At 51.1% G+C, this 20,555-nt stretch overlaps 1 protein-coding gene across 3 annotated transcripts in view; it reads right to left on the bottom strand.

Annotated features, from left to right (window-relative positions):
- LOC139746992 (protein gustavus-like) overlaps window positions 1–20,555 on the bottom strand; it is a 215,069-nt gene that overhangs the window by 116,840 nt on the left and 77,674 nt on the right. Inside the window, exon 1 of one of the 3 annotated variants that reach the window (XM_071658706.1) lies at window positions 808–1,837. The exons of the other annotated variants lie outside the window; for them this stretch is intronic. Coding sequence (XP_071514807.1) covers window positions 808–845 — 38 coding nt within the window. The 5' untranslated portion in view covers window positions 846–1,837. Of the gene's footprint in view, window positions 1–807; window positions 1,838–20,555 lie in introns of those variants that run through there. 3 annotated transcript variants of the gene reach the window in all.

Below are 20,555 nucleotides of genomic sequence, written 5' to 3' on the forward strand. Positions count from 1 at the left end.
GAGGGTGGAGGGGTCTGTTCCTACTACCCTACCCCCCATCATGGAGACAACCGCGATCTGTAGTTCCAAAGCCTGGCCAGCGGGCCATCCCGGACCACGTACTGTGTTCTCACTGTCAGTGGCTACCGTGATGTTGCTGGTAGGTGCATACGGCCGAACGTAATGTGGTTGGGAGGGGCAGGCATGCGGGCGAATATACTGTCGCTGGTAGGTGAATAAAGTCGAATATACTGCTGGTGGCAAGTGCGTAGGGACTATGATACCGCTGGTAGCATATGTATACAGACGAAGGTAGTGCTGTTGTTGGCAGGTGCCTACAGGCGAACCTACTGCTGGTGGCAGGTCCATAAGGGTTAATATAATGTATCTGGCAAGTGCATGTGGCCTAACATGCTATTGTTGGCAGAAGGTTGCGTTTCCTACTGGGTCAAACGCATACTGGGACACACAACGTCACCACTACTACCGGTACTACTAGTGCGACTTTGTTTTGCTGACGTGAGGTGTTGGTGTCGACGGGCCGGACACTCAGCAGGTGGTGGCGTTAGCCAGGACCCTTCCACACGAGCAGCCTTCAAGGCCACCCAGCAAAAACATCCCCCCCCCCCTACCAGAGCTGCAGCACTTGGTCAGCTCCCGTGTTGCAACTGACTGTTTCTGGTCTCCGAAGGTTACTCCCTCCATGGACACCTGAGCGATACTGTTTACAGAGTGTGGAGTGTTTTCCCCCGTCTATCCAACAGCCTGACCAAGGCTCCACGCTGCAGGAGGCGTAGGAAGGACCAACATGGTAGTGCCTCTACTTACCGGAGAGCTGCTCCTGTGAAGAACCTTGGGTCCAGCATATATGACTGGTGGAGCAGCGGGGCGAGTGTGTGCGTGCGTGCGTGTCGGGAACCTTTCACCTAGCTTGGTCCTGGAGGGTCGGACTACACACCTGACTACACAAACACACACTTACACCTTCTGTCTCTGCAGGGGTGTGTATCCTGGGGTGCTCCACCGGGCTCCTCTCACGGGCGGAGGGTGGTCCACGCCTGCAGGTATCCTCCCTCTTGGCCCTGGACGGAGACTCTTGCGCTGTGTGGATGCTATGCCTCCCTCGCCGGCCACGCTGCACCAGCCTTGGGGAGGCCTAAGCCTAGCGGTACAGTGCAGGACGACGACGGCCGCCTAAGAAACAGCAGGCAGCTCCAAAGACCAAAGGTGACCGCCTCCGGACCCACACCCGTTACAATAAGCTCCACACACCACTGTACCACATACACACATACACAGACACACACACACACAGACCTGGCCAACACTTGTCCCAACAGCAGCAGCTCCTGCTGTATCACCTGCACATTTCCAACAGGAGGAGCAACACTTCACTTGAACACCACAACCATAAAATTTCTAATGGCACGAGAGAACGGCACACGCTCCATTTTCCACGGCAGGGCGGGCAAGTAACACCACTAGTGCTCCACAAGCGGCCCTACGTTAAGGTGTTATCACTTCAAGTTACACACACACACGATCCCGCTGGATCACTCCCTCCACACCGACGGTGCATCACACCTTGGCCACCCTCGACACACGGGTGGCAACATTCACAAACACCTGGAGAAGGAGGGGGGTGCGCTACCGCCGTGTGTCAGGCCTGCACACGAGACTCCCAGGTGTGGTGCACGCCCTCCTGCACAGGTGTGGGGGTCATGAGCGTGGGCGGGCGGGCGGGAGGACGAACGGGGTGCGACAGGTGGGTGGTGGGTGGCTGGCTGGGGCAGGTGCGCGCGATGCCGTGTCTTGAGACGGTGGCGGCGGAGCTCCCGACTGACTAGACCCGCGCGGTGCACTGGGCATGAGCGTCCCTGGCCGCCCGCCGCTATACACACACACACACACACACACACACACATACACCACACCCCGGAGAGAGAGGTGGCTGAGGGAGACTGGGGAAGGTGCACGCCTTCACCGCCATTAGTTTTCAAGACCATTTGTTGATAGTTCTCACTCAAAGATGATGACTATTCAATGACCAGAATAACATCCAGGTGTGAGGCTCGTCTGGCTTCGTCTGTTGCCTACACATTGTACAGTCAACATTCCTGGCCAGAACCGGTATCAGTATTGTTTTCCCTTCACGGGATTCGATTCAGCATTAAAAAAAAAAAAAAAAAGGTAAAGCAACAGCACCACGCAAATCCTTCCTTCCATCATGATGACGATTCCACTGCGGACATCAGTCCTGGTCGTACGCCCGGGATGTACCCGCGTCTTGACTCCCTCGGGTCAGATTTACGGTATGGAGGGATGCAAGGGTGACTTCGAGGGGAGTGATAAGATACCGGGTCTGGGAGCGAGGCTTGCGTGGACGTCCAGGTGAGCGAGGGAGAGCGGTTGGCAACTTCTGGCATCCTGCAGGAGGGGGAGGGCACTGCTAGCGATGATGTTTGACCAGGGAGGAGCGAGCCAGCACGTTGACCTTGCGCCACCACTAGACCGTGACCACTAACAACACCAGCCCACCGTGAAAGCACTTGTAGGACCGTGGGACCACCACAAGCAGCAGCTACCTACCGCCTGCTGGAAGCACTACAAGCACACGTCGGTCGGCCAAACCTGGACGGAACCAGACAGGTGCATAGGTGGGCAGCGGGCTGCTGGAGACCATTCATGGGGCGCTCTGCTCATAAGGCATGGCACGCACTGACCACAGGGTCGAGTCGAGGGAAACCTGCCTTACAAACCTGGTCACAGGAAGCACGTAACAAGCAATGGAAAAATGAAGGAATAAAAGAAAGGGTTGCGCAGGAAAGGAGAAAGACGGATCCTTCACTTGCTGCGAGTATGTTAACGGGTTCATAGAGGAGCGACCCTCCTCACCATGTGAATTATATATCCCATCCCTCCATACCCTGAACCCCATCCCCCTCAAGTTCTTCATCAGTGGCACCCTAACCTTCAGTGCACGCTCATCTGTTAACAGCTTAAGCGTGACAAAACCACCACTTACAATGTACCCGTTCACAAACCCCATGGCTTAAGGTGGTGTAAGAGCGTGGCAGGTGTAGTGTCCGTGGCCCTGATCTACGTATTCCACCCCCCACCCCAGGCCTCTCCCGACCTCAACCCACCCTCCACTCAACACCCCGCTGTTCCACCCAACGCCGTCCTGGACCTACGAAGAACAGGAGTGACAAACTGCCAATACGAGTATCAAGATTCCAATCAATATTACGACATTTGAGAAGAGGCGGTCTGGCAGCTGTCACCTTGTGGACCTGACGATAGTGGAACACACCTGAGATGGCCACACACACATACACACAAACACACACACACACACACACACACACACACAGAGTGGATAAGCCTGACCTTCAGAAGCCACTAACTCCAAGGAAACTTAACCTTCAGCCTACTCTCGGGTCTCCACCACAGCACTGGCTTCACCTCGTTCCACCAAGCTGTAATCACTCGCCATGCGCAAGCTTGGACACAAGTCATGTACTCGTTCATGTGGCCATTTTCAGTCTACATCAACAGTTGATCTTCAGATCAAAAGTGATTAAGTTTTAACTAAATGTGAAGAGGATGATGGAGGCCCAGCACAGGTATCTGCATACAATAGCAAACTGACACAGACACAAGCACACAAAGTCATCAGGAAAATTATACATAAAAAGCTATCACACACACACACACACACACACACACACACACACACACACACATACTATTACTTATCTGACAGATACATCATGGCCAATAAGCCAATAGCATCACCACACATACACACACACACACACCGGCTAGGCTATTTATACCGTCAACCTAAGGAGAAGGATCAGGGGGGGAAGGGGTAGCAGCCCGAAGAGTGGTTGGGGGGAGAAGAAGGTGGAGGTGAGCTGAAGGGTATGGAGGAGGAGGAGGAGGAGGAGGAGGAGGAGGAGGAGGACGAGGACGACGACGGCGACGGCAATAGCATTAAGAACGACCCGAGAGAGAGAGAGAGAGAGAGAGAGAGAGAGAGAGAGAGAGAGAGAGAGAGAGAGAGAGAGAGAGAGAGAGGCTGGGGGCAAGACCTTGACTAGTGAAAGTGAGCGCTGAGCGCCGCCGTTATACAAGAAAGTGGGCTCCAGCCTCCGTCCTCACACCCCACACCACCACGTCTCTCCTGCTGAAAGTGAAGGTAGCGGCCGGGCGGGAGGGCGGGCGGGCTGGCTGGCTGCCTCGCCTCTCGCCCCTACACCCAACCACTTGCACTTTCTAATCCTTCTAAGAACCGCCAGTTCCATGAACGTCTCATGGGCACATCTGGGGATCCCATGTTCTTCACGAACCAAGAACAATATTTATGTCCGGGAGAGGCTAACTCGTCTCATCCCAGAGGGCCGTCTACGGCACCTACCAGACTGGTCGGCAACCTTCCCAGCTGGTGATAAACGTGTCAGAGCAGAGGGCGACACGTGGCATCTGGATCACCCAGCTCCTCCGTGATCTCTATGAAAACACCTGATTCGATCCCTCCGAGGCAAGAGGGGCGTACGCCTCTTGGGCACGGCGGTACGACCTGTGGTTGCGTGAGGGCCATGCGATCATACTAGAGGGTCGTGCTGAAATGCCGACACCCACTTGTGCTTACGGACAGAACCGTCGTGCTCGAGGGTCGTCCATTCGTGCTCTGGGAGCCAGAGACCAGCTGAATGTGGCACATGGTAGCGCAGGTGAGTCGCCGCCCCCACCATCCGGCTTAGCTAAGGCCACGAAGGATACCTTATCCCGACAGAGCCACACATAGGCTGACGGATTCCCCTCCCTCTCCCCCGGACGTGTCCGTCTATCGGGGATTCCTACTGAACCCTCAACCCTCGCACATCACCAGTCATCCATCCGTCTATTCTTCCGTACCGACCGTCTGTCCAGCCAATCGTCCGACTTGCCCGATCCGTCCGTTAATGATGCATCTTAGTTCGTTGTCGACGCCGAGCGAAGCTGTAACGCCGACAGCGGCAGACGAGGAGTGGGCACCGCTAACCTTCGTGGAGCCAAGACAAGAGCCTCAAGCAGGCGCTCCCGCCCCCGACTGACTTTGAATCCAGCGGACCGAGGAAAAAGAGCGCATGCGTCTGACCATCATCCACTTGACTCAACAGGGTAGCGCCTGCTCTGAGCACGTCAACGGTAATTCTAAGACCATACGCGTCTGACTGGACATTAACTGTTTCAACGCTTCCCTGGACAATGTTCTGACTGGACATTAACTGTTTCAACGCTTCCCTGGACGATGTTGTGATGCCTCGCGAGACTGATAACCATGGTTAGAAAAAAAAAAAAAGGTTACGACATTTAAAAGACAAGAAATTGGTACGTCGGTACCTGACCCTGTGGGAGGGGCTCGTGTTCCCGCGCGGGAGCCGGAGACACGCACAACACGACTGCCACGGGACACGTGTGGCCAACCAGGAGTTAAATATTCTAATTTCAAGGATAGGAAGGTTGCTGGTCGCATGGTGGACCTACCACTGCAAGTCTGGCTCCGTACAATACAGGAAGACTCCTCGTTACACACTACCAGTTTTTGTTATTGTTGTTGTTGTTGTTGTAACTATCACGGGTAAGACGAGGCCATTCCTGTATCCAGGTACACCAACCTCGGTCCAGGCTGGAACAAATACAAGCATGACAAACTTCAAAGTAAACTAATTCCCAGCAACCCATCACTGTCCTCCCCATAGCGTGGTAGTGTCACCAGGGAACCGTATGCCAATACATCTTAACAAGTGTCCTTGGCTCTCCTCATAATCTTATCTACGTATGGCTTACTGTACATAAGTTAGTAAATACATACAGACAAACACACATGAGCTAGACCCACACAAACACAAAACAAACAGGCCGCGTACCCAGCTCTTCCTCCGGTGTAGTAAAATACATTGGCAATTACTGACTAGCGTGCAGGACGACCCGGCCGGCAAGAACATATAAATGACCACGGCCGACACCCGACACACACGCTAGCCCCGACCTGCCACGGCCGACACCCGACACATAGCAGACCCGACCTGCCACGGCCGACACCCGACACATAGCAGACCCGACCTGCCACGGCCGACACAACGGAATATCGGTAGACACTCCACGTGTGTCCCACTCGCTATATTATTCCCCCACACAAGAGGGTACTCCTGTCACACTCCTGCCTAGGTACACCTCCCCCCTCAGATATAAAGAGACCTCACTCCAGAGTTTATATCATCCTGCCAGCGCACGCAACCACAGATAAAACCACACTGCTGTACTGAGGAAGACAGGTCTTCCAGCTCATATATATATATATATATATATATATATATATATATATATATATATATATATATATATATATATATATATATAATGTTCACCTATATCCCCTATCCCCTCCCGACACCAACACATATAATTACCGTCATCTCTCTGGCCCGGCGTCCCACAAAACTGGGACTCGTTAGCGGCTGGCTGGACACCATTACCCCCGACTCGTCCATCTATCATGCTCAACTCCAACAGCCCCGCCTCTACGCCTCACAAAATGTATTCGTTAAAATCGCTCTTTTCCAGCGGGCGTAATTCATTTCCGGACATGACGTGAAAAAATAAATGCCTCGGAAGGTAATAAGTCAAGGTAATATCCCCCACATTGGACATAATGTATTTCCTGAAAAAAAAAAAAAACTAATTGCACACCTCACGATGATACCATGTTCACTTATAATGAAAGGTTAAGGTGGGTCTTGAATGGCAATATACTACCAACGTTAATCCAATGAGAGTACTCTATCTTGCCTATACCTCGCTCCTCGATCTCCACTTGCTGCAACGACAGTATCATCACAAACACCAGCAATGTCATCACTAACACCAGCATTTATCACCACCAACACCAACATTATCACCACCAACACCAACACCAACATTATCATCACCATCGTCATCACCAACACCACCATAATCTTCACCATCGTAGATGTGTTTATGGAGGGAAGGGCACTCGTGCAGGTGAAAGAAGCTGTTAATGTATCCATAAGTCACCACGTGCCGGCCTTCATCATGACGGCCACCTCACGCCATCTGTGCTCACCAGGCGAGGGCCTCCGGTGACTACCACCGTATTACAGCTGTTACAGTCCACCCACAGACACGTCCTTCCACGTACTTTGATGACAGCTTTACGTACCAGTCTTGGCCAAGCATCAGGGCAAAAAAGTTGCCCGCAGGTAAACTGGAATGTTCAATGTCTTCATCGGACTCCCCACACAGGTCATCACAATAATGTTGTTACAAAATACCAAAACATATCAATAGGAAACCTTTAAGTTACTTTGTCGTTCAGTTTATCAAGCGTTCACCCCTTGAGCACGACGGTACGACCCTACAGAAGGTTTTTACTATCTTAGAGCACGACGGTACGACCCTAGAACACGACGGGTGATTTCTTGGGCAAGACAGTGCGACCCTCACATGCGATGAGTCTGTTCTTAGCTAAACCTGACCTGCTCAAAGGTCGTATCGCCGTGCTCATAGGTCGTACCGCATTGTGGTCGAACATATTGTTTCAAAACTAATTAACGGTGTAAATAAAACAATTTCTAACGTAACCTACACCACAGCCATGTCCCTTTATATTAACAACAGAGACTTCCTTACACATTGTAATATACGAGACAGTCGAACTCCCCTGCTGGGAGGGGTAACACAGCCAGGAGGAAACAACCCAATTTCCTTGTCATGTCACGTCCGGCACCAATGATCCATCGCCCCAGCCCCTCAAACATTGTATGTTGCCCCAGAGGCAGCATCCATGACGCCCCGCCCCGCCCCGCACCCAGGACGCATGCCCCGCCCCGAAGCCACCTCTGCCAACACCTCACCAGCCCCCCCCCCCCCCCCCCCCCCCCCCCCCCCCCCCCCCCCCCCGGTGCAGTGAAGCGCTTATCCCCCAACAAATATGCCCATAAATCACTGCCAGAGTAAAAGACTCCCACACGACTGGGCTTGAGAGGCGGTCCAGCTGCCTGGAAACCTTAACATAATTCACCTTAAGTGACTCTGTGACGACTGGCAACGTCGTGTCACACCCTCATGACACCCACGAACGTGACAAAGGTGGTAACTGCTGGCAACCAACGTGATGAACGTGAGGTTGGTAAAAGCTGGCAACACCACATGACCAACACAACGAGGTTGGTCACTGCCAGGAACCCCACGTGGTGAGCAAGGCAAGGCTGGGAAATGCTGACAACCTCGAAGTGATGACCATGGCGGTGGTAAATGTTGGCGTGAGGAGCCTCATGACACAAGGCTGGGAGTGGTGAGCAGGTGGGTGAGTTGGCTGGAGGGAAGGAAGGGGAGGGAGACTGAAGAGGGAGGGGTCGCAGCGCACAAGTGGAACGCCTCCATTTTGTGATCAATAATATGGTTTAACATAGGCCTAATCAGAGGCAGGAGCAGCAAGCTTACCGGGCTGTGAAAGACATAAACATTACAAGTGCTGTGCTGTAATAGGCGTTGTAGGCCGGAACGAGAGGAGCATACCATTCACAGCAACGGTACGCAGAATACATCAAAATTAACGAAAATGAAACATACATTCCATTCAGTCCAAACAAACGGCAAGGCGAGCGGGGAATTCATGATCTTGGTTTTAAATTCTTGGGGCCAGTAACACCATCTTTCAGCGGTCGACTTGGCCTCTCCCGCCTGACTACTGCCCTACACAATGGCTAGCAATCAAGGACGCCGAGGCTTCACATACTAATCTAAAACGCCCCGTCTAGGCCTATCGATTTCTAAAGGTCAGGTGTAATGGGATTCACCGAGATCGATGCCTCAGCCTTTACACAATGAATCACCCAATCCCCCAGAATCAACAACTCACACACCTGTTCCTGAATCAAAGGGCTCGCTGCTGTCCTTTAAGATCCCCCCCCCCCCCCCCCCCCTGAGCACGACGCTACGACCCTTTTGGGTACGACGGCCCAAACTTTGACCCGAGACATTTTTAAGGATCTGGTCATAAGTACGGCCATTATAATCTAGGGTCATACCGTACGGCTCCAAGATTCGGACCGTCGCACAAACTAGTGGAATTAACCATCGCGCAGTGTAGGCCTGTGGTTTACCACCGACCACGCCCACTTGAAGCTAAGCGGTGGTCAAATGCCAGGTATAAACCTGGTCGAAAAGTGGGACTGTCACAGGATGGTGGTGGCAGGTGTGTATAATGGTACAGCGTTTGACGAAAAGGTCGCTAACAGTCTTACGGATGGGTGGACTCGCCCGTGCTCACCTCACATAAATATGTACACCTGCAAAAATCACACTCCTTTCCGCGTATATATTTAGTCCTCAATACAGGCAAAAAGACATTAGCAATACACACCACAGCGGAAAAACTATTTCAAGAACAGCTTTACACAGCAAAAAATTTTTCATTTCGAGAACACAAGTCATATCCAGTATCCTAGGACGTTAGCTAGACAAGTTTAATAAACACTAATGCTCTTTCCGTTATCATTACAGCTTCCATAAGGGCGCCAGCAACGGTAAGATTACTCGAGATGACACTTAAAAAAGTAACTACTTCTACGAGAAGAGCGTTTTTCTAAACACCTGTAATAAGAGAGATGTGTATGTTGTACGCCATCATCAAGGCCTTGACGGCTAGCACTATATTATGGCAACACCAACGGGCGCTGATGATGCCATACACACTTCGATGCCACAGACAAACATGTTGAACGATTAAGTACGCGGGTAACTAACGAAAGATGCCAACAAACCGGCATCGCAAGTGATTACATCTCGAATATCATGGAGTCTGGAATATCTTCCTCCCTCGTAACAAGATTCTTTCTCTGCTTTTACGTCGAGAAAGATCAAAGATGGTGGGAGGATCTGCAAACTACATTAGCTGATGATTAGCTTCAGAAAGATGGTAAGATGTGAGCAGTAAAGGTACGTTACTTGTCTCGTAATATGAACCCCAAGCTATAGCCATGATGGTGTAAAATTAAATTATAATGCCCATGGCGCACATCTTTGCCATAATAACACCATGAAAGTTTCGAGTCTGTTGCCAGCTGTGGGAGAAGTTGCAATATCTGGCGGAGCGTGTGTTCGGCATGACGAACAGCCCGGGCTAGCGGTACAGGGGCTCGTCCACACTAGCTAATAGCGAAGGCATAAAGAATATTTACACTGACATTCCCGATGCCTCATCCTGCTTAACACCCAGGAACCCAACGACTAAAAGTCACCCGGGCGGCAGCGCGCACGCTAACACGACTAGCCGCCCGGGCGACCGCCCACTGGCCAAACAAATCCATTCCCGGCGCCTCCCTCATTACAGCAAATCGCACCATATAACAGCCAGGCCAGCCAGCCGACTGCACAACGTTTCCTGGCTAATAAATCCCAAACAATTAACAATGACTGACGTGACCACGGCGGGGGCCAGGCACACAGGACCGCCGCCAACACCACGCTACGTAGTCGGGAGCCTCGACCAAACATGCAGCCTAGCCAGGTCTGCAGTTGGGAGGCCAGAAAGCTCATCGCCGAAATTTACATGTCTCTCTTTATACACGCGTGTGTAAGGCCATTTTCGAGAATGGCCGTCCGCTGTGAACGAACGTACAGTGGAAGAATACGGTCGCATAATATTCAAATACACGTAAAGCCATGGCTGCTAAAGACTATAAGGAAGGCTGCTGCGACCGACGGGAGCGTACGTAGGTGTAGCACATTTGCCACAGCTTGTGGTGGCAGGGTCTGCTGAAGCCGGACCGCATTCCATGATCACCTTATTCACCACCTTGCTAACGTACATAGGTTGTGGGTGAGTGAGTGGGGGGGGGGGGGGGGGGGGTCAGACGGGGGAAGACGTTTGGTGTCTGAAAAGTTTGCGTCTACAAGAATGGCCAACGACCTCAGTGACCCCGAGCTGCCTTCCACCATCATGCTGATCACCCCAGAACGCCAGCTGCCCACTCCGAGCCAAGCCGGATCCAGGCCCATCTAGCTACAGCTAGGCCAAGGCTGAGGGCACCCCTAGCCTAGTACTAGTCATTCCCAATAGAGCAGCTGCCCACCCCACAGCCTGATCCGCCAACCTCGAGTTAGCTCGCTCCGCTCAGACAACCCCAGCCACCTCAACCAGCTCGTCAGCCCACCAAAATTCAGCTGCGGCCTAGTGTTACCGGTTGGACAAAGCATGTAGTCCGCTTCGCTTGACCATCTAATAGACCTACACTCGCCAACAGCTGTCCGGTACAGCTGTCGCCTCCTACCTCCACTACACAATCATGTTACATGTGACGGTCCCGCTGTCTCGCATCATAAACATGAACCCGAGACACGCCATACGCTTCACATGTATCATCCCCTACACATCTACCTCACCTGAAAGATACTGTATCATTTCACGCCCCGTAGATCACTACATTATACATTATTCATACGGCCTATGGCCCACTACCTGACCTATGACATCAGGTACCATGCCTGTAACCTGAAGATCCTATAATTAACAGTTCTAATATATATATATATATATATATATATATATATATATATATATATATATATATATATATATATATATATTGAAATAATGATAAACGAGTCTGTGAAAGCTGGGTAGTTATGGGATAAGCACATTAAGACATAAAACCATGGCCAACACATATCATGTACAGGAAAATGAAAAAGGCAGAGGGAATTACGTCCCGTCCACACATGGCGGGACAAAGGACCCAACACAATAAATCAACCGCTGATAGCGCTAAAAACCCACACTTAACTAACTCCCACTTGCTTCCCTAAGGAGTACATCCGTGTAAGCCATCCATACATCCTCCCCAGTAGTAGTACATCCGCGTACGTCATCCATACCACCTCCTCCTCCTCCTCCTGCCCCTAAGCCCCGTACATCCTTGCACATCATCCCGGCCACTTACCGGCAGGTCGGCGGCCTCCCGCCCCTGGCCAACACCACCACAGGAAATACCGAGCAGAAGGCAATCAGGTCAGGTCAGCGCTAACACGACTCCCACCACGACCATTACTCAACACGACACACGCGTGACCAGCGACCCAAACGACGACCTCCGCCGGGCGACCAGCTGAACTGACGACGCCCTCTGTACTGGGGTCCTCGAGGCAAGCCAGCCACGTTACCCAGGCAACACCCACGGTGACACCCAAGTTAGCAACGTCCCTCACAATGACGGCTAGATATGATAAGACAACCCCAACACACACACACACACACACACACACACACACACACACACACACACACACACACACACTCAGCTGGGAGTCATCGCTAGCTATTGTTCCCTGATACACCAATATAGGCACTTGGCCGGCATGGCCGGGGCGTGCAGCAGCACCAACTGCTGTGAGGGCGGGTAGTTTTTACTGCGAAAAGAGTATGGCTTCAACTGGACGAGTGTGTGAGGACTCAAGACGAATTGGAAAAAAAGACGAAAGGGTGGGAAGAAAAGAGGACGACTTCAATAGGACGAGTGTTTGAGGACTGAAGAGGAAGACTTCAGGAGGACGGCTGAAGATGAAGACTTTAATAAGATGTGTGTGAGAGGGCTGCAGACGAAGGGGGACTAAATAAGATCAGCAAGACCCAAGTAAAGGTGTTTGAATGATCCCTTTAATCACCAGCCCACCTGCTATGGCAATGGCAATCCATTACAGTCACTCGACAAAGCTGAGTGCTCTGAGTTATCAAAATACAGGTGAATATTAAAGCAGCTTACAGTGGCGTGCTGAGGGCCCTGTAAGGAGGAGGGACCTCGCCTCTGCAACTCTCACGGAAGATGTAAACATGGGTATAAAAGCGCCGTGACCCACGACGTCTTAAAAAGAGTCAGGAAGGCACACCCTTTTCTAAATCCGGGGAACTACGCACAGGGCGAAAGATACGGGCGTGAGGGGTGACTGGCGGGTGGCGGGGGAAAGTTCCAACAGCAGAGATTAACTGTACACAAGACCTGAAGAAAGACCTTCCGTCGTGTGGAATGGATATCCACACTTCCCCTTGCTGGATTGTCGCACCAAGTTGTTACTCTAACTCCTGTGCTAGACAGTTAGACTCTTGGTCATGAGAGACTTAACCTCTGAGCTGAACCTTGAGAAATTACAAAGCAAGGCGACCGACGCACTGCGTCTGTCTTGTGTCTGTCTGTTGGTCAGTCCCCTGATGAGGTGAATGAGCCGTGGGACGTGGGTTGGGTTAAGCCTGGCCGACCTTCGAAAAGCCATACTAGTAAATAGCCAGACTTGAACACAATGCTAGAGCTGTGCTATTCGTATATCTCTACACGAAAAGAGACGATCAAAAGAAAAGCAAAAATCTACGGTCACACAACGCTCGAAAATAAATAAATCAGATGTACAAATTATATCGCTGGATTACTTTACATCGAGAGTTTCAGACATTCTGTTCATATAATACAGCCTCTCTCTCTCTCCTTGAATGAAGAACGTGATCTTTCGAGCAATACTAACATTATTCCCAGTATAACATCATCACATTCATGGGTCACCTTCATCAAATGACTAAACATTCAACCCAGCTGGTCGGTATACCCACAAGCCACGCCCATCTCCTGACCTGTGACACTGGGGAGGGTGAACACAAGCCACGCCCACCTCCTGACCTGTGGCAGGGGGGAGGGATAGGGAACACAAGCCACGCCAACCTCCTGAAGTGTAACACGGGAAGAGGAGGACACAAGCCACGCCCATCTCCCGACCTGACGCACGGAGAGGGGAAGACAAGCCACGCCCACCTCCTGACGTGAAAAACTGGGGGAGGGGGACATGCCACGCCCACATCCTGAACTATTCAGGAGACTTTGATCCTTCCGCTGCTTCATGTCTCCAGATATATAATAAAGACCACAGTACAGGCTTGATGGTAACAAAGGCCAAATTACAGTGGATGGTAGAAATAAACAGACATCAAGATATTACAAGGTTGGCAGTAATATAACCATCACATGGTTGGCTGAGAGAAAAACAGCACAATCAAGTCGCTGTTATCTATTACTTACATCTGATCTTAATTTCATAACGTTTTCAGAGAAGTTCTCATTCCAACTGTTATGTAAAGGAAGACGTATCATAATCAGGAAATTCTATCATACGGTGGTGAGGCCACCAATGGCAAGTTCAAGAGATAAGGTCCCTGAAAAGACTGCCACAGACAACAATAATAGATGATTAGTATGACAGCGTTAAAATCAAGGCTAAAAAAAAAACCCATGTCAACTTGCAGCATTACGTGCCTGCGTTTCCAACACGACCAACACACGGCTGAACCGTTCATTCTCGACCTGCAATCCGTATACACCAGCTGATCCGGATGATATAAGAGGCGGCCCACTCTGAATCATTTGCATCTGCAACACTAAACTTTCATTTAAGTCTCCATATGGACCTAACCAGAGTTCCGGCTGGGGTAACTCACCCATATAAGGCAGGAGGGTGTAACAGGATCAGCGGAGGGACTTGCTACAGGTCCGTCCTCCACCCCTGGCCTCTACCACCACCATCACCACCACCACACTTTCACTGGGTGCTCCACCACACCTCACCACGACACTATACCCTGGCCTCTACCACCACCACCACCACACTTTCACTGGCTACCCACTACGTCTGCCACCACAACTCACCATCCAGCCATATCAGCACAAACCACACTTTCTAAACACAATCTACCACATTCTCCACATACGAATGAGATGGATCAACCTTTCCTGAGAGTCAAGATTTACCTAACATGGCTTAAAGGAAAACGAATTATTTGATTTTCCATGCGAGTCTGTGAGCCTTGATAATGTCACTGGAAAGTCGCCCTTTCCAAAGTGCCATTTTTCGGAGAATTATTACCAACAAGTGAACTACAAAACGAACGCATGACGATTTGATTTGAGAAATGGCTTAAACTTCAGAATGGTTTTAGATGGAAATGACGTGGCAAAAGCTACCTGATGTACACCCACAAGCATCCACTAACCCAACAGTTCAAGAAGCTACCTCACCACTTCAGCCACCATCAACCTCCTGCCATCAGAGATCCCTCGTCCCCGAGTTGCAGTTCGACACCACGACCGCATCGAGTCCATCCAAGCTGGTACAAACCACAAGAGCGGTCCCATCCAAACCACTGCCACACCAGCACTCTATCAAGAGTGTCTGTTTAATTTCTTCAACCTCTTTCACTGACCAATTCTCTAATTGGCGTGTATTTTCTCTCTCTGTATCTTCCTGGAGTTTATCAGCAGTTCATTCAATAAACCGGTAATTATTATCATCATCACTACTCCCACGCAGGTCCACACAACCAGTATGATAATGCATTTATATCAAAGTTATTGTTATTACATTACAATTACTATTGTTATAGTTTCTATCATTACAGGACATCAAAAGGTTTACAAGCCCACTCATGCTACCAGTTCTGGGAGACTGGTCGAGCCTCTCACACACGTCATAACTACCACCACCAGGTGGAGACAGGCTGACCGGACAAGGCACGCCCTACGCCCCATCTACGACGGCAAGCTACAGCAGGTGGAGCTGTGGTGGAGGCGGGTCCGTCCTTGACACGGTGTCCCTGTGTCCGCTTGTAGTGTGGTCTCCGCCACAGGAGGCGGGCAGTCACCAGGCTAGGACCTTGATTTTGGAACCCCCAGCTCAACCCCCCCCCCCTCCACACACACACACACACACACCTCTCCCTCACTCACCTCCCCTGAACGTGCTGCTGTCCTTGCCCGGCCATCATCATCATCATCATCATGACGGCACTCTCACAGTACCCAGATCCACCACGCCCGACCGCGCCAACAGGACCACCATGCCTGGCCACGCCTACAAGACCACCACGCCCTCACCGCTGGTGGTGTCCAGCCCTGGATCTGTCCTCTGCTACACACATACACTACCGAAGGCTAACTGCCCTTCACTGTACGACCACCTGCATCCCTAAACCTTCCCCCTACTCCAGAAGGATTCCAACCCAGGGCCCAGAGTCTACGCCTACTGCTGGGCACATCCAACAACCCGGAGTCTGCAACACAAAGTGTCTTCTACAGGTATGTCTATCTTCAAGTGGCCGGTAGATATAGTGTATTAATAATGTATACACACACACACACACACACACAAACACACACACCTCACATCATAGTGGGCCGACGCCAATCGAGGAGGCTACCATCGGTCTGCCATGCCGACAACACCCATCTGTCGGGTCCTTGCGAGAGGGTGAGGGCCGTGTGCCGACGTGGCTGCTGGCGAAACCTTAGAGGGAACACGGAACCCGCCGAACCCCGTTGGTTTGGGTCGCTCCAGTATCCTTGACGGCCGTCCCATTCATGACGCCCACGGTGAGTACACTGCTGCTGGTCCTCCACACACATACACACACACACACGCACACACACACACACACACACACATCAGGCCAGTTGGAGAAGCTGAGTCTTTTGTTGTAAGACAGACATGGGCGGGCACTGCGGATTTCCAAACCGCACGCCCAAACTGATCCAGCCCACCTGCACTTACTCCACACACGTACATGCACACACGCACACACACACACACACACACACACACACACACACATATACCAGCACAATATATCAATACAAAGTAATATTGTCCCTTCAGTCAATATTATATATATATATATATATATATATATATATATATATATTCTAATGAGTCCACGGGGAAGATGAAACACAAGTTCCCAAGTGCACTTTCGTGTAATAATCACACGTTTTAATTAATAAAATCTTCCATGAATTGTAAAAGACAGGTTGGGTTTAACTACAGGCCGGGTCTCTTATCGTCAGGGATAACACGAGGAGCGACGGTCAAGATAACATCAAGCACGTGTACACCAGGAACCAATACCTCGTTATCTTATCACCTCCAGTGGGTGAAGCATAAGGCGCGGATCCTGCCCTCTCACCCGTGTCTGTATACCCGCCCTCCTGTCTGCACCCTGCTGTAGCGCGACAGTTCACCCCGTCCCCTCTCACCCCATAGCTTCCCTCCTCAAGCTAAATGTCCCAGACGTACGCAGCTCCCCGCCACAGCGACCTATCCAACTATCATACATCTGGTCTATATCATCAACTTTTCAGGGTATAGCGGAACGCGTGACGCCGGTAGGTGTTAATACAGGTAGTTGGGGGTCAGAGGTCATCACACACACACACACACACACACACACACACAAACACACCAACGGCCAACCTGCCCAGCTTTAAACCCAGGCTCATACAAACACTCCCCCAGAAGGTGGACCCGGACACAACATAAACATCCTCAAGTCAGGAGCCTCGCTGTAGTGCCAACAGCTGTACAAACACAAGAGGGAAAATAATAAAAAAAAAAATTGTCAGGACGTCGTCCACAGCAAAACGTATCGTCCAACATGCTACAGGTCATAGCACGGATCAACAGCATAGATAGGACGGCTGAGAAGGACCTTCGTAAGCCATCCAAGGATGATGTTTGAGGATGACGTCTTCTAGAACATAATAAGCAACAGTAAGCGACGCAGTCGATCTCCTGATGGTGGAACGTAACACGTCCACGTTACGTTCATCTGCATGCGTCAACCACTAACTCCCCCTCCCCTCTTCCCATACAAGGTGACCCCTCCCCGTATGGAGACAACACGGGGTGAGTGTGGGGGAGACGTCCCCTCTCCCCACATGGCCATACCTGACCAACGACCAGCATGGGGAAAAACAGAGCGAAGTGCGTTCCCGAATAAGGTAAGAGTGCGACAGTTCGATCCCGGGACTGAAGGGGTTCGATCCACGGCACTGAACGCCAGGCTACACACAGGGGCTGATGACAGCCCAAGAGATGTGAGGCTTAGGTTCTGCCATGCGTGCACCCCAGGTAGCGCCGCCCACATGCAACATAGCCCCTCAGGTACCTCACCTCCTGACCATCAACGAACCTAGGAATGAAACAATGAACTAGGTGGATGCCACAATCCTCCGGGTGGCTCAACACAGGAAGAACAACACTTCAACACCTCCATCACGACACCTCCACCACAACGACTCCATCACAACACCTTCAGTCAGCTGGCATCCCCCCCAGAGTCCCCACTTCTTCCACCGCACCCACCAAACCAGACCAGACCAGACCCCCTGGGGTCTCTCCTCGAGCCCCGGGTTCAACGAGGACCCGTCATGGCGGCACCCATTCCGGGCGGGTGTGACATTAGTATGAGGAGCGGCGTCAGGCCGACCAGCCAGCCCCCATCCCACGCCGGGGGGGACGGCAAGACCTCGGCTTTAGGGAGGCAGTCCGGCTCAGAGCTCTCCCTCTCTCTCTCTCCCTCCCGCCGGAACTCACTCACTGTACCTCTGGTCGTGGTGGGTGCTGCTTAACACACAGGTCGCCTTGCCTCTCCGTCTGCAGACAAACGTCACACTCAAGACTCACAGCTACGGGCGGATACGAGAGCAAACGACGTGACGTCCTCCCTCCATCGGGGGTACAGTGAGGAGCATGTCTCTGCCAGACTCATAGTCGACTCTTACCACACACACACACACAACGTCCCCTGCTGCGTCACGTTACTGCCTCCCTCCACTGTTGCTATGACAACAACCCACGTACAAGCATACCACGCAAATGACTAGGTCAACGGCTATTGCACCTGAGTGACTGAGGCCACCCTACACCGACACCAGCAGTCGTTCGTTCCTCTTGTACGCCTTTCGGTACAATTTTTTTCCCTTTCATTAACACCAAATTATGTTCACATCAACCTACCGACACACAACGTTGACGTGACACGTTTCTGAGCAAGTCTGTAAGGTCCCGGTACAGACTACGTCATTGCACCATACAAACTTGGCTGTACAGTGTGTGTGTGTGTGTGTGTGTGTGTGTGTGTGTGTAGCGTCCCGGTACAGACAACACCACGGATAACGTGTAGCCCACCCGGGCCATGACCGCTGGACACCTCCATGGTACGGTAAACATCCACCATCAGCTGCAATGTTATAGTCTTCCTGGCAATTGGTTCGTGCAGGGTAGCGCTCCGTGTCTCCGTCATGCTCTATTGTTTTGTGTTTTTTTGTTCACTCTGTTCGTCACAGATCATAAGTAAATAGGAGTGTATGTATGTATGTATGTATGTATGTATGTATCAACCAGCCCCAATGGTAGGGGGGACTTAACAGGTAGGTCGAAAGCGACCACGATTCGTGCCTATTCGTGTGGCATGCGAGTGTGCCATGGTCAGCAAGGCTAACTTCTACAGCAAGGATACACCCCGGGTATTATATCACCACAGCAAATATTAATAACTAGTGTTTTCCTCATAATTTGAAAATGACTGTTTGATCAGTGTTCACGTCAAGTAATCAGTAACAATAACAACTACACAGTTGTGCATAATAATGGATCATCAGCCAACACAAATGTCTTCCTGCTTTGTACTGCAGGTCAAAAAATATAATAATCAAAATATTCTCAAATTCCTCTCATATCCTTTTAATCACCTGAGTATAACAATGTCAAACCACATAAAATTTATAACTTCGATCACTTTCAAGTCGTTGTTAACGCCACCACAACTACAACCAGCACTGTCATGGCCATCACAACCACCACAATCGACGTCACAACCGTCAGCAACACCACAACGTGGTCAGTAAGGCAAGAGATCGACTCGGAAAGGATCCTTACAATGTCTGGCATTCAATCTTACCTGATGGGCAGGATTCTCTGCTCCACCAGGACCCTCCTGCAGGATCAAGCGGCACCGTGATGGACGGTGATGGGATCCTGGGCTCAACCAGGACCCTCCTCCAGGATCAAGAGACACCGGACAACAGGGAACTGTGTGTGTGTCTGTAGGTGGCGTGACCCGACCCAGCCCACGCGACCCCTCCTGAAACCCTCCTTATTTGTAGCCTCACGCCAGGCCGCCCAACGCACGCCATCTCCCGAATACTTCGCATGCTGAGGAGACATACATACGACCAGGGAAAATCGTTAAAGGAGGAGGAGGAGGAGGAAGGGGAAAACAAGGAAAGGGGGAGGAGAAGAAGCAATATCATACGGGTATATATGTGACCTGTAACACAAGACCAGACGTCCAACACATTACAGATAAGCATCAGAGGACACAGACGATCTGAACGTGAGATAATAAGAGACCAGATGGTCTACACGTGAAAGACATCGAGAGACCCGTTGACCTTCACGAGGTGAATAAAATACCCAATGGTCTACTGCTGAAGGCGTCACCTGCCGGAGGACAGTACCAATCAGCTTCCAAACTTCTTACCGAAATATATGTAAACCATAGTACGACTAGTGGGTCCTCCTCTTCGCACGCCACTGCAAATGGAGACATGATAACGTGAACGCATCCAAAGGAACACCATCAAGATGTTCCTCCTCTCGTCCGTCCTCTGCACATCCCCAGGTACACACAAACC

Source organism: Panulirus ornatus, chromosome 67, assembly GCF_036320965.1.
Source record: "Panulirus ornatus isolate Po-2019 chromosome 67, ASM3632096v1, whole genome shotgun sequence".
NCBI lineage: Eukaryota > Metazoa > Arthropoda > Malacostraca > Decapoda > Palinuridae > Panulirus > Panulirus ornatus.